This window comes from Triticum dicoccoides, chromosome 3B (assembly GCF_002162155.2).
Source record: "Triticum dicoccoides isolate Atlit2015 ecotype Zavitan chromosome 3B, WEW_v2.0, whole genome shotgun sequence".
NCBI classification, from domain to species: domain Eukaryota; kingdom Viridiplantae; phylum Streptophyta; class Magnoliopsida; order Poales; family Poaceae; genus Triticum; species Triticum dicoccoides.
Window position 1 is genome coordinate 260,811,810 of NC_041385.1, and position 14,857 is coordinate 260,826,666.

The 14,857-nt window shown below is 46.0% G+C and overlaps 1 protein-coding gene across 2 annotated transcripts in view; it reads right to left on the bottom strand.

Annotated features, from left to right (window-relative positions):
- Positions 1-2,154, bottom strand: part of LOC119275829 (hydroxymethylglutaryl-CoA lyase, mitochondrial-like) — a 7,217-nt gene extending 5,063 nt beyond the window's left edge. Inside the window, exon 1 of one of the 2 annotated variants that reach the window (XM_037556752.1) lies at positions 1,721-2,154. In XM_037556752.1, coding sequence (XP_037412649.1) covers positions 1,721-1,923 — 203 coding nt within the window. In that variant the 5' untranslated portion in view covers positions 1,924-2,154. The remainder of the gene's footprint in view (positions 1-1,720) is intronic. The other variant, XM_037556753.1, reaches the window with a different exon arrangement.
- Between the last annotated feature and the right edge of the window lie 12,703 nt (positions 2,155-14,857).

The window sequence follows — 14,857 nt, forward strand, 5'->3', positions numbered from 1 at the left end:
GCCAATGTCGCAGACTTTGAGGTCGCTGCCCGCGGGGAAAACAGCATGCCCGCCGCCCGTGGGGGAAACCGCATGCCCAAGATCCCCGACGCAGCGGATGAGATCGAGGTCCTTTGCGCAGCGAAGGGCAACTTGGAGGAGCGGCAGCTGCAGACCACGCATCTCCCGCACACGCCGACGCGCTAGGAGGCCGCGCGCAGCAGCCTGCAGCCTCACCGCCGCCGACACGTGCCGGGTAGCGATCCAAGACAGAAACGGTGACGGCGACGGCGGGGACTGGACTTGGTGAAGCGGGACTCCCACCGGTGCGGTCGATGCGGGATCGGAGCTGACCGGCGGTGGCTGCTGCAGCTGCAGCGGCTGCCGTGGTGGCGCACCGGGCAGCGGCAGCGGCAGCGGCTGCTGCGGCGGAGGCCGCCAGGAGCGGCGACTGCCACTGCAGCCAGGGCTGGGCGGTGGTGGCGATGGATGGCAGCTGCAGCGGCTGTTGCAGTGGCCCAGCGAGCGCGGTGAAGGCCGCCTGGTGTGGCGGCTGCCACGACAGCCACAACGGCGCGGGGGCGGCGATGGGCGCTGGAGGCGCGGCGGGAGCCGGCGCCGGCCACTGCAGCCACTGTGGGGCGGCGGCGGCAGCTGCAGCTGGGGCTGCAGCGTCCAAGCGAACGCCGTGGAGACCCCTGGATGCGGCAAGTACCACGGCAGGGCCGGCGGCCCGGCGGCGGCGGTCGGCGGCAGGGGCGGCGGCGGCCCGTAGGGGCTGGCCAGGTATAGCCGGATCCCCTGGACGACTGTGACGAGGTCGTTGAGGACCCCGGTGATCTCCTCCGGGGTGTAGGCGGCGGCCGGCGGTGCGGTGGAGGGCGCCGGCATCTGGTCGGTGGCGGCGCCGGAGGATGCGACCAGCGGCGCGGACGGAGAGGGCAGCGGCGCGGTGTAGACAGTCGGCAGCGGAAGCGACGGGGTGGGCGGCAGCGAAGACATGATCGGAATTGAGCTACCTGATACCAAATTGTTATGGTGTTGCTAGAAGGAGGACGCGAGAGGGCTCTCGCGCCGGCCGGGGGCCTTTCTGCCCACGGCCGGGCAAGAGGGAAGGATTTCTTTCTTAATTCTTGCTTGATTAGATTGATACATCTCCTCTCTTTATATAAAGAGGTTTACTTGACTCCCAAGCAAGGCTTACTTGACCCCTAAGCAAGCGACCCTTATCTCTAATTAACCCTAAGACTAATGGGCCCATTACGTACTCTAACAGTCATACACGCTGATGTTTAACAAATGAGGTTCAAACTGAATTCCTTCGATGGCATTATCAGATTATATTTTTAGATTCTTCCAGCTCAAAGTTCTTTTTTTAGAAAAGGAGGATGACCCCGGCCTCTGCATCTGGGAGATGCATACGGCCACTTTATTAATTATTCTCAAGGACCTTACAAAGTATTACAAACAATATACCTGAATCCACCATCTTAGCAACATATGCCGCTACTCTTATCCATATGATGAAGGGATGCTAGCAGAGCCCCTACCCAAACCACTCACCTAAACCTAACATCAAAAGCCGGAAGCCCCAGCCGAGCCACATACCAGGTTTGGGGCACAATCCGGTCAGACGCACTCCGTGAATCTGAATCCCGGTGCACGCATGAATGAACATATTTCAGCTTCAAAGTGAATGCACATACGATTCAATTGCATATGAAGACCAAACCACGCTCACCGTGAATCGCCTGAAGAAGAGCACAGCGGCGGCGCATCAGCCTCAGCTATCCCGGCGCAGGGCCGCTCTGCGAGACCGGGAGGAGCCTGGGAGAGCTGCATGCCGGACCTCAGTAGAAGGGACCTCGCCGCCGAGGCCGCTGCGGAAGCCAAGGCGCGCGAGGACTGCGGCGCGGACCTAGACCAGACCCTGGACGCCAGCATCCTTCGCGCGACCGCTAAGGAAGCGGCACGGAACAGCACGCCGTGTCGACCTCCACCAGCAGGTAGGCCTGGCTGGGCTGATGGATCGGAGATGGTGTTTCTAGAAGCTTCTCCGGATAGAAGAAGCAGCGAGGTCTGAGGGCGAAGCCGTGAAGAATGAAGAGAACACACAAACTGAAGAAGTGAAGAGTCAGGAAGAAAATGGTGGTCCGGCAAGAAGTTGCGTCCGGACCCTGCACACGCCTCGTGGGCAGGCCGTCGTGGCATCCCTATCTGGCGTGAACCAGCCCTCGGAAAAGGAGTGCCTATTCCGTAATCTTTTATTTTGCGGGGTCTGTTCCGTAATCTTTGACCCTTTTTTTTTGAGGGATTTTCTTTGCGGAGAAAATTTAAGGTTGGACAAACTTAAAAGCATACTAATAAAAATATAACGCAAAATCTAGATTACAAACTTACAATATACATAAATGCAGTAAAATATACATTTTTCCTTCTCAATTCTCATTCACGGGCAATGTTGGTAATGCCACAGTACCACTCAGTCAACAAATTAGCAATGTGTTGTCCCTGTGTGCCTACATCCCTGCTAATTGGCCTAGATCTTGTGCGGCGATTCGCGGCTATCACACTTTCTTCGTTGTCCTGCCATCCGCCGGTGCTGTTGACTCGCTCTAGGATTAGTGCGGTCTTTACTGACTTGTGCCCGTGCTATCATCCATTGTGTTGGACATGCCCATCTCTTCTTTTCATTGTTCTACTATTCACAACTTTTTGTGTCTTTTCTTGCTGTGTATTTTGTGAATTATTTCTCATACACCTAAGAACTTTCGCCCAACCACCTATACCCTACTCTTTCCAATTGTCACCTCGTTTCTCCCTCTCCAAATCCATATACATTTACCGTTCATTTTCGTCTTCAACCTCTCATTTTCCTTCTTTCGCATTGCCTTCAAACCCCTTACATCTCGTCCCCTTTAATATGGCCATTTTGACCTACGTGTAGCAGTAGTCGTCTGGCTATGTGGGAGTCACGGCCGCTTCGTTTACTAGTCTCTCATTGCATCCCTCTGCTAGATTTGGATGTGCTATCGGATATGTTGCTATGCAACGGAAGGTTTACTATATGTTTATTTGGTTCCTAGATTTGATCTTCCTTTATTTTGTTGCAACTTGTTTACAAACTGGCCCACAATTTCTATCTTTGAGTAAACAACAAGAGCATTGTCTTTCTATTATAGAGAAGAAAAAAGATGTTACATACATTTACAAACATGCACTAGAAGAATTGCACCAAATCCCTCGAAAAAGTCATGATGGCTACTCGTGAAAAGATGAATCTACAGGAGCTGCAACGCATGTATCTGCCACTGCCTGATCAATACCTCTTCACATATTTTCCTTGAGGCACTAAAAACAGGATGGTTTCTTTCCTTCCAAATGTTATAGATGGCAAAAATATGAGGTGGCCACTACAATCACAGGGTCTTTTGTCCAAGCGGGAGGGGTGGGGGTTCATGGGATGGGCTCGATTCCAGTTCGCTTGTTGTATACTCGATATAGTCTGATCATTTTGGATATATGAATGTACATGATGTATGCCCTCATATAAATTCGTAATGGTAGGTGCAGGGGTTCGCACTTGCCGCCACAGGATTGCCTCGTGATTCAGAAATTCGTTTGGCCCCATGCACTTAGTGCTTAATTACTATACGTGGGGTCTCCATGTATGCAACTTTTGGCAGACTCATGCTCCACCCACCCCATGCCATGCTTTTTCTTTTCACTTCCAAATTTGAATATGTTATATATTTTGAACCAAAAGTACAAAAAACATATGTTTGCATATTCGCGTTCCTTGTAACGAGGGCTTTCAAATAAGGCCACTCTTGAATAAGTTTTGACCAGGTTTACTTTTTCCCCCAAGTTTCAGATACTGAAACCAGGCATTTGTAATTTTAAGTTTTTGCCAAGTTTCATGATGATTCATATGAATCAACTCAATTCATAATATTAAGTTTATGTTTAGGGTTTAGGGCTTAGGGTTTAAGTTTTAGTATTTGAAATTTGGTGAATCGATCATTTATTTATCAAGTTTTAACAAGTGAAACTTGATGAACTTTTTAAAACTTGTCAAAACATATTCAAGAGTGGTCTTGTTTGAAAGCCCTTGTTGCAATGAACACAAATATGAAACACAATAAATTGGACTTTCGGTTCAAAAGATATAATATATTCAAATTTGGAATTCAAAGGAAAAAAAGCACGAGCGATGAAATTGGTGCAACATGTAGTCTCTAGCAAATTAAGGCCAAGACACAATCAAGGGGCCAACTGAGTTTCCAAATATTGATGCAATCGTACAGTCCAGAATGCCTCAAAAAAGTGTGTTCCCTCGCACCTGGGTGTGACAAACCGTCTCCCTATTCTCTCAGCTATTTTTCTCATGCAGATAGAAAGGACAATATCATAAGTGCATATTGAGCAATGGGGGTCATGGGATGGGTTGATAACCCACAAGTATAGGGGATCGCAACAGTTTTTGACGGTAGTATTTCACCCAAATTTATTGATTCAACACAAGGGGAGCCAAAAAATATTTGTAAGTACTAGTAGTTGAGTTATCAATTCGACCACACCTGGAGAACTAAATATCTGCAGCAAGGTGATCAGTAGCACAGTAGTATGATAGTTTCATAGTAGTAGTAGCAGTAGCAATAGCGACGGTAACTGTAACGATAATAGTTTTGTAGTGATTGTGATAGCAATAGCAGCAAAAGTAACTTAGCAAAGATCAATATATGGAAAGAGTAGGCGATCAATGATGGATATCTGTGTTGGGTGATATTCATCATGTAACAGTCACAACCTAGAGCGATACTCAATTAATAGCTCCAATTCATCAATGTAATCCAGGCATATATTCCGTATACAGTCATATGTGCTTATAATAAGAACTTGCATGACATCTTTTGTCCTACCCTCCCGTGGTAGCGGGGTCCATAAGGAAACTAAGGGATATCAAGGCCTTCTTTTAATAGAGAACCAGATCAAAGCATTAACATATTGTGAATACATGAACTCCTCGAGTTTCAGTCATCCCAAACAATTGTCACTATGGGGTCTACGGATCAAAACAATAACAAGTGCATATGACTAGCAGATAGGATCAAGAACTCAAATATATTCATGAAAACATAAAGGGTTCAGATATGAAATCATGGCACTTGGGCCCTGGTGACAAGCACTAAGCATATCAAAGTCATAGCAACATCAATCTTAGAACATAGTGGATACTAGGAACCAAGCCCTAACAAATTGACTCGATTACATGGTAAATCTCATCCAACCCCATCATTGTGTAGGAAGACTACAAAGGAATTACTCACTCCTAGTGGTGAGCAGCATAAAATTGGTGATGATGATGGCGATGAATTCCCCTCTCTGGAGCCCCGAACGGACTCCAGGTCAGCCCTCCCGATGAAGAAAGGAGGTGGCGGCGGCTTTGTATCGTAAAACGCAATGAAAGTTCCTTTCTTATTTTTTTTTCTCGGGAAGACGGTATTTATAGACTTGAGATTAGGGTCAGCGGAGCCTCGTGGGCCCCATAAGGAATCAAGGCGAGCCCGGGGGGTGGCAGTGCCCTGTTGCCTTGTGGGAAACAAGTGGCCCCCTCTAGTAGGTCTTGGCTCCAGTATTTTTTATATATTCCACAAAAAATGTCCAAAAAAATTCGTCCAATTCCGAGAACTTTCATTTTTGCACAAAAAACAACACCATGGTAGTTCTGATAAAAAAACAGGGTGAGTCCGGGTTAGTTTCATTCAAATCATGCAAATTAGAGTCCAAGACAAGAGCAAAAGTGTTTGGAAAAGTAGATACGACGTAGACGTATCAACTCCCCCAAGCTTAACTCATTGCTTGTCCTCAAGCAATTCAGTTGACAAACTAAAAGTGATAAAGAAAAACTTTTATGAACTCTTTTGTTCTTGTATCCGTATATAAGCTTAAATTGCACCCAAGTTTTTAGCAAAGATCATGAACTAAACATGCAGATGATAACACTTAGAATTTATGTTTACTCATATCAATGGCCAAAACAACTAGCGAGCAATAATAACATATCTCAAATGCCAACAATTTGTCAAAACAATCATGATATAATATGATAACATGGTATCTCGCTAGCCCTTTCTAAGACTGCAAAACATAAATGCAGAGCACCTCCAAAGTTCAAGCAACGACTAAACATTGTAATTCATGGTAGAAGAGATTCAGTCATGAGCACACAATATTAACTATACTCAATGCATAAGAATGACAATAGTGCTCACAGGACTGGTGCTTCAGTTGATAAGGTGGTGACTCAACAATAAAAGTAAATAGATAGACCCTTCACGGAGGGAAGCAAAGATTTACAGAGGTGCCAGAGCTCGAAGCTTAAATCAAAGATGAATACAATTTTGAGAGGCATGCCTTTCCTATCAATGTCATGACCGAGGATTTTCAAAATCTTCCATGCTAAACACAATATCGGAGGTTCCCAAGCGGAAAGGTAAAGTTTACTCTCCCTCAACCAGCAAACACAAGCCATGGCTAGCCAAATTAACGGTTGCCCTTGATACGTCCATTTTACATCATGCTTTTATGTTGATATTTATTGCATTATGGGCTGTTATTTCACATTATGGTACAATACTTATGCCTTTTTCTGTCATTTTACAAGATTTACATGAAGAGGGAGAATGCTGACAACTGGAATTCTGGACCGGAAAGGAGCAAATCTGAGATACTGATAACCCACAAGTATAGAATCAATTGTAGCCTCTTTCGATAAGTAAGAGTGTCGAACCCAACGAGGAGCTAAAGGTAGAACAAATATTCCCTCAAGTTCTATAGACCATCGATACAACTCTATGCATGCTTAGTGTTCGCTTTACCTAGAACAAGTACGAAACTAGAAGTACTTTGCAGGTGTTGTTGGATACGATTGCAAGATAATAAAGAGCACGTAAATAAAAGCTAGGGGCTATTTATATAAAGAAGTGCTACCTCTTGAGCACTGCGTTGGATTTCCCCGAAGAGGAGAGGATGATGCAGCAAAGTAGCGTAAGTATTTCCCTCAGTTTTTGAGAACCAAGGTATCAATCCAGTAGGAGACCACACACAAGTCCCTCGTACCTACACAAAACGATAGCTCCTCGCAACCAACGCGATTAGGGGTTGTCAATCCCTTCACGGTCACTTACGAGAGTGAGATCTGATAGAGATGATAAATAATATTTTTGGTATATAGATGCAAAGTGAAAAGAAAAAGGCAAAGTAAAAACAAAGCAAGTAATAAAGTAATGGAGGTTGATATGATGAGAATAGACCCGGGGGCCATAGGTTTCACTAGTGGCTTCTCTCAAGAGCATAGATATTCTACGGTGGGTGAACAAATTACTGTTGAGCAATTGACAGAATTGAGCATAATTATGAGTATATCTAGGTATGATCATGTATATAGGCATCACGTCCAAGACAAGTAGATCGAAACGATTCTGCATCTACTACTATTACTCCACTCATCGACCGCTATCCAGCATGCATCTAGAGTATTAAGTTAAAAACAGAGTAACGCCTTAAGCAAGATGACATGATGTAGAGGGATAAATTCATGCAATATGATAAAAAAACATCTTGTTATCCTCGATGGCAACAATACAATACGTGCCTTGCTGCCCCTTCTGTCACTGGGAAAGGACACCGCAAGATTGAACCCAAAGCTAAACACTTCTCCCATCGCAAGAACTACCAATCTAGTTGGCCAAACCAAACGGATAATTCGAAGAGTCTTGCAAAGATAATTCAATCATACATAAAAGAATTCAGAGAAGATTCAAATATTATTCATAGATAAGCTGGATCATAAACCCACAATTCATCTGTCTCAACAAACACACCGCAAAAAGAAGATTACATCGAATAGATCTCCACGAGAGAGGGGGAGAACATTGTATTGAGATCCAAAAAGAGAGAAGAAGCCATCTAGCTACTAGCTATGGACCCGAAGGTCTGAAGTAAACTACTCACACTTCATCGGAGGGCCTATGGTGTTGATGTAGAAGCCCTCCATGGTGGATGCCCCCTCCGGCGGAGCTCCGGAACTGGCCCCAAGATGGGATCTCGTGGATACAGAAGGTTGCGGCGGTGGAATTAGGTTTTTGGCTCCTGTTCTAATCGTTTGGGGGTACGTAGGTATATATAGGAGGAAGGAGTACGTTGGTGGAGCAACAGAGGGCCCACGAGGCAGGGGGTGCGCCCTAGGGGGGGCGCCCCCACCCTCATGACCGCCTCTGTTACTTCTTGGGGTAGGGTCCAAGTCTCCTGGATCACGTTCGGTGAGAAAATCACGTTTCCGAAGGTTTCATTCCGTTTGGACTCCGTTTGATATTCTGTTTCTTCGAAACACTGAAATAGGCAAAAAACAGCAATTCTGGGCTGGGCCTCCGGTTAATAGGTTAGTCCCAAAAATAATATAGAAGTGGAAAATAAAGCCCAATATAGTCCAAAACAGTAGATAAAGTATCATGGAGCAATCAAAAATTATAGATACGTTGGAGACGTATCAGGCATCCCCAAGCTTAATTCCTGCTCGTCCTGGAGTAGGTAAATGATAAAAAAAGAATTTTTGATGCGGAGTGATACTTTGGCATAATTTCAATGTAAATCTTCTTAATTGTGACATGAATATTCAGATCCAAAAGATTCAAGACAAAAGTTCATATTGACATAAAAATAATAATACTTCAAGCATACTAACCAAAGCAATCATGTCTTCTCAAAATAGCATGGCAAAAGAAAGTTCATCCCTACAAAATCATATAGTTAAGCTATGCTTCATTTTCGTCACACAAAGACGTTCCCAACTTCTATACCCCCGATGACAAGCCAAGCAATTGTTTCATACTTAAATAATCTCAAACTTTTTCAACCTTCACACAATACATGAGCGTGAGCCATGGATATAGCACTATGGGTGGAATAGAATATGATGATGGGGATTGTGTGGAGAAGACAAAAAAGGAGAAAGTCTCACATTGACGAGGATAATCAACGGGCTATGGAGATGCCCATTAATTGATGTCAACATGAGGAGTAGGGATTGCCATGCAACGGATGCACTAGAGCTATGAATGCTCAACAAAATAAAACTAGTGGGTGTGCATCCAACTCGCTTGCTCATGAAGACCTAGGGCATTTGAGGAAGCCCATCGTAGGAATATACAAGCCAAGTTCTATAATGAAAAATTCCCTCTGGTATAAAAAGACAACTTATGAGACTCACTACATGAAGAACAAGGTGCTACTTTGAAGCACAATATATGAGACTCACTACATGAAGAACAAGGTGCTACTTTGAAGCACAAGTGTGGAAAAAGAGATAGTAGCATTGCCCTTTTTATTTATTTTCTTCTTTTTCTTTTTCTTTTTTTCTTTTTTTGGGCCTTTTTTTGGCCTTTGTCTTTTTTTTTCTTTTTTTTCTTTGGGCAATGCTCTAATAATGATGATCATCACACTTCTATTGATTACAACAAACAACTCGAAACTAGAACAAGATATGACTCTATATGAATGCCTCCGGCGGTGTACCGGGATGGTGCAATGAATCAAGAGTGACATGTATGAAAAATAATGCATGGTGGCTTTGCCACAAATACGATGTCAACTACATGATCATGCAATGGCAATATGACAAAAGTAATGTATGTCATGATGATGATGAACGGAACGATGGAAAGTTGCATGGCAATATATCTCGGAATGGCTATGGAAATGCCATGATAGGTAGGTGTGGTAGCTGTTTTGAGGAAGATATAAGGAGGTTTATGTGTGATAGAGCGTATCGTATCACGGGGTTTGGATGCACCGACGAAGTTTGCCCCAACTCCCAAGGTGAGAAAGGGCAATGCACGGTACCGAAGAGGCTAGCAAAGGCAGAAAGGTAAAAGTGCGTATAATCCATGGACTCAACATTAGTCAAAAGAACTCATATACTTATTGCAAAAATTTAGAAGTCATCAAAAATCAAGTACTACGTGCATGCTCCTAGGGGGATAGATTGGTAGGAAAAGACCATCGCTCGTCCCCGACCGCCACTCATAAGGATGCACAAGCCAGGTACACTTCATGTTTCAAATTTGTTACACAACTTTAACCATATGTGCATGCTACGGGACTTGCAAACTTCAACACAAGAACTTCTCAAATTCACAATTACCCAACTAGCACGACTTTGATATTATCACCTCCATATCTCAAAACAATTATCAAGGATCAAACTTATCTTAGTATTCAACGCACTCAAAAAAAAGTTTCACATATCTTGAATACCAAGTATATTAATATTAAGCAAATTACCATGCTATTAACGACTCTCGAAATAATCTAAGTGAAGCATGAGAGATCAATAGTTTCTTTAAAACAAATCCACCACCGCGCTCTAAAAGATCTAAGTGAAGCACTAGAGCAAAAATTATCATGCTCAAAAGATATAAGTGAAGCACTATGAGCAAAATTATCAAGCTCAAAAGATATAAGTGAAGCACATAGAGTATTCTAGCAAATTCCAATTCATGTATGGCTCTCTCAAAAGGTGTGTACATCAAGGATGATTGTGGTAAACTAACAAGCAAAGACGCAAATAATACAAGACGCTCCAAGCAAAATACATATCATGTGGTGAATAAAATATAGCTCCAAGTAAATTACCGATGGAAGTAGACGAAAGAGGGGATGCCTTCCGGGGCATCCCCAAGCTTTGACTGTCAGGACCCCGACTCAATGCCACATCGATCTAGCATGTAACACCTCATATCACTTTGCAGCCTCACGCACGGTATTCCCACGGTGTCGCATTACCTTTGCCCGGGACCGTTTGCGTCTTTTGGCACACGTATATGACAGTGTCGCTAGCATCCATATGGTAAGGAGCCCGGGCTGACATGGCTAGTCGTAAACCCAAAGTGGCACAAACTTACAGGGACAGGCATCCATGACCCAACATCGAACGTGTCGGTCATCAGCGAGTGAATCCAGGCTGTAGCACTGGGCTAGCAGGACTCCGGTGAACCGGGCTGTAGCGGGCTAACAGGACTCCGGTATTCATCGCGTGACATTTCCCCGAAGGGACAGACACAAGAACGAAGAAGGACACATGCCGGCCAGCCTAAGTGTTCTGGAGCAGTAGCAAGCTACCATGGCTCAGTGGAAACACTAGGAGACATTTCCCGGTAAGAGAGGCTACTAAGGATAAACAACTAGATAGCCAGATCCCACACATACCAAGCATTTCAATAACATACACACAATATGGTCGATATGTGCAAACACAACATGGCATCACAACATGACTCTACGACTCAAGTATTTAATCAATAGGCTCCGAGGAGTGAGACATTACAAACATGGGTCCCATGACCCAACACTCAGAGCATACAAATCAAGCACAAGCGGAAGCTATCATGTCTGAGTACAGACATCTATAAATGAAAAAGGCTGAAAGCCTGACTATCTACCAGATCCTGCCGAGGGCACAAGATCGTAGCTGAGGTAACAAGCTAAACGTCGAAGTCCACGCGGAACTACTAGTGAGACTGAAGTCTCTCTGCAAAACATAAAATAGGCAAACGTGAGTACAAATGTACCCAGCAAGACTTACATCAGATCTATCTACATATGCATCATTATCAACAAGGGGGTGGAGGGGTTTGACTGCAGCAAGCCAGCTTTGACTCGGTGGCTATCCTGAACTACGACTGCAAGTAACTCTTTTGAGGTGGCGCACACGAGTCCACATATTCACCAACCAATACACCACTATGGATCCGCTCCCGTCTCCCTACGAGAACGCCATCCATAGCACTCACGCTTATCTTGCGCATTTTAGAGTATCCACTTTCACTTGTCTATGAACTATGCAAGGGGTCCAAGTTTCCATATCCGAGGAATCCGGCTATTCGAATAGATGATGATAACCCTGCAGGGGTGTACTTCTTCACACACGCTCCCGCCACTTACCGCCCTGTACACGTCATGTACCTCGGCAACCTTCAAGCGGAAGCCGGGCGAGGGAGTCGGCCACGACCTGACTAACCGAACAAGTCTCTAGTCCAGGTTTATCGCCTATTCGGGTTCCATCCGCAAGGAGATCCGGCCGGGGTGTCGCTCACGGCCCCAAGCGATGTGAGCAGGGTTCCCAAGCCCACCATCCGGGTGCCACTTGGTACACCGTGCCACTGTGCCTAGTCTGACCCAAGCCCACCTGTACCGGGTGCCACTTGGTAGACTACTAACACTACCTACAAACACCAGAAACTAGTTGCAACTCCTGGACAGAGATCATGTTGATTAATAAGTCGAGAGGGGCACTTAAGCATTCCAATGTGTGGTAGTAGCTGGTCATGGATCACAAACACAGAACTCAGTTCCTGAGGACGGCTGCAATGAGACAACCCACCATGTACTCCTACATGGCCTCTCACCGCTACCTTTACCAAATCGTGTTCACACACTTAGTTCACCCATAGTAGGACATGTTCACACGCCTCTGATTCATCCCCGATGAATCAGACCTGACTCAACTCTAAGCAATAGCAGGCATGACAACAAGCATGAATGAGTAGGCACAACAGGGCTCAAACAACTCCTACTCATGCTAGTGGGTTTCATCTATTTATTGTGGCAATGACAGGTCATGCAAAGGATAAAGGGGTTCAGCTACCGCAGCAAGTAACAGATGAATCGATGTTGTCCTAATGCAGTAAAAGAGAGCAGGAGCGAGAGAGTGGGATTTTATCGGAATGAACAAGGGGGTTTTGCTTGCCTGGCACTTCTGAAGATAACATTGAGTCTTCATCAGTGTCAACGATCACATCATCGGTATCACGTCTATCGAGAGGGGACAAATACCGGCAACACAGAAGGGAACACAATCAATGCAATGCACAATATGATGCATGATCATGACATGGCAAAATGAATGTGTTTTGGGATAATGCATCTAAAACCAGATTAAATGAAGTTGGTTTGAATCCAAGATTCAAATTCAAACTCCATATGTGGTTATTTAAATGTCATTCACTTCATTTGCCCTAAACAGTAGTGATAAGTTGTTCTAACATGCATGTAAATGGTACAGATGGATTCCTTGAATTTTTCTGATAATTTTTCATATATAAATTATTTAATTTGGAGTTACGGTTGAATTTCTATGATTTATTGAAGTTTTAGCTATTTTCTGGAATTTCCTGATTATTTTTAAATCCATAAAATACTTATTGCGTCAGCATGACATCACCTTGACGTCATCAGGTCAACAGGGCAGGTTCAGGTCAAACCTGACGTGTGGGGTCCACACGTCAGTGACACGGGTTAAACAGGGGGTTTAGTTTAGTTTAATTAAAGATTAGGGCACTAGGGCCCACATGTCAGTGTCAGCAGGGGGGTAATTAGTTTAACTAATCCGATTAGTGCTAATCCTAATTTAGTTAGTGGCCAGAGGCCCACACGTCAGTGACCCAGGGTCAAACTGGGCCCAGCAAGTCAACTGTCAACGGGGTCAACCCCACCGGCGACTTGACGCCGGCGAGGCCAACCGCGGCGGCGAGCCTCGGGTTTGCATCTCCGGCGACCAAACGGCCGGCGGAGGGCATCTACGTGACGCTGGTGGACTCGCGCGTCGAGTGGTGCAGGCGTTGGGTGCGGGGGTGGCCGGAGTTGTCGCCGGCGTCGACCTTGGCGGTCGCCGGAGCTCGGGTGAGCTCGGGGTCGATGCTACGGTGGCCGGGGAGATTCGTGCGGGGCACCTATGTACTCTACGTGGCGCGGGAAGGGAGTTGAGCACGACGACCGGTCCGCTAGGTGGCCGGAGACTCGTCGGCGGCGGTCACAGGCGGCGGCGCGTACGGGCGAGCAAGGTGTGGCGGCTATGGCGCACGAGAGCGAGAACGGAGAGGGGGAAAAGGTTCGGTGGCTCACGACGGTTGCAGCAGATGTCGAAGCGGGCTCGGGGAAGGCCGGACGGCGACGAGTCGACGATGGGGATCCGCGGCGGCCGGCGATGAAGAAGAGACCGCTGACGGTGTTTTGGGGCGTCCGGCGTCGAGTGAGTCGACGGGGAGGATGAGGGCGTCGAGGCGGAGGCCATGGACACGTCGGCGAGGCGAGGGAGGGCCTGTGGCCGCGGTGGTTCTAGTCGGCGGCGATGGCTGCGTTCGGGTTCGGGCGAGAGAGAGGGAGCAGAGGAGAGAGGGGATGCAGCGGGGGAGGAAGAGGGGCGAGGGGACACGAGGCCTCGTCGTGGCGTCTCTAGGGAGGCCGGGGGGGGAAGTAGGAGGTGGCCGGGAAGCAGGAGGTGGCCGGGGCGCGTGGCCGCGCGCGCCGGGCGCGTGCCCGTCCTCCTGGCAGGGAGGAAGACGACAGGGGAGGGAGGCGGCGGTGGGCTGGGCCAGCGGGAGGAGCTGGGCCGGCTGGGCTGGACAGGTAAGCGCCAGGTAGGGTTTCTCTCCTCTGTCTTTTATTTCTGTTTTGTTTTGTTTTCTTTTATTTAATCTGTTTTGCCACTGTTTTGAATTTTAAAAATAATTCAAACAATGCCAAAAACTCCTCTGAATATTTTATATTGCTAGATGGACTTTTCCAAAGCTTATAAAATATTTCAGGGGGTATTTGAAATTATATTCTAATTATATGAATATAATTCAAATTCAAATAGCTAATGAATTAAATCCAAAGTCCCAAAAATAATTCCTTAAAAATGTTCAATATTTTGGTTGGGACCAGAACCCTTACCAAAAATTATCAAACATTTAAAAAGAGCATTTTTGGAGCAATGAATGAGATTTCTAGGGTTTTTGCCCCTCTTTTATTTAAGTTTTTGAGGCTTCCAAAATTC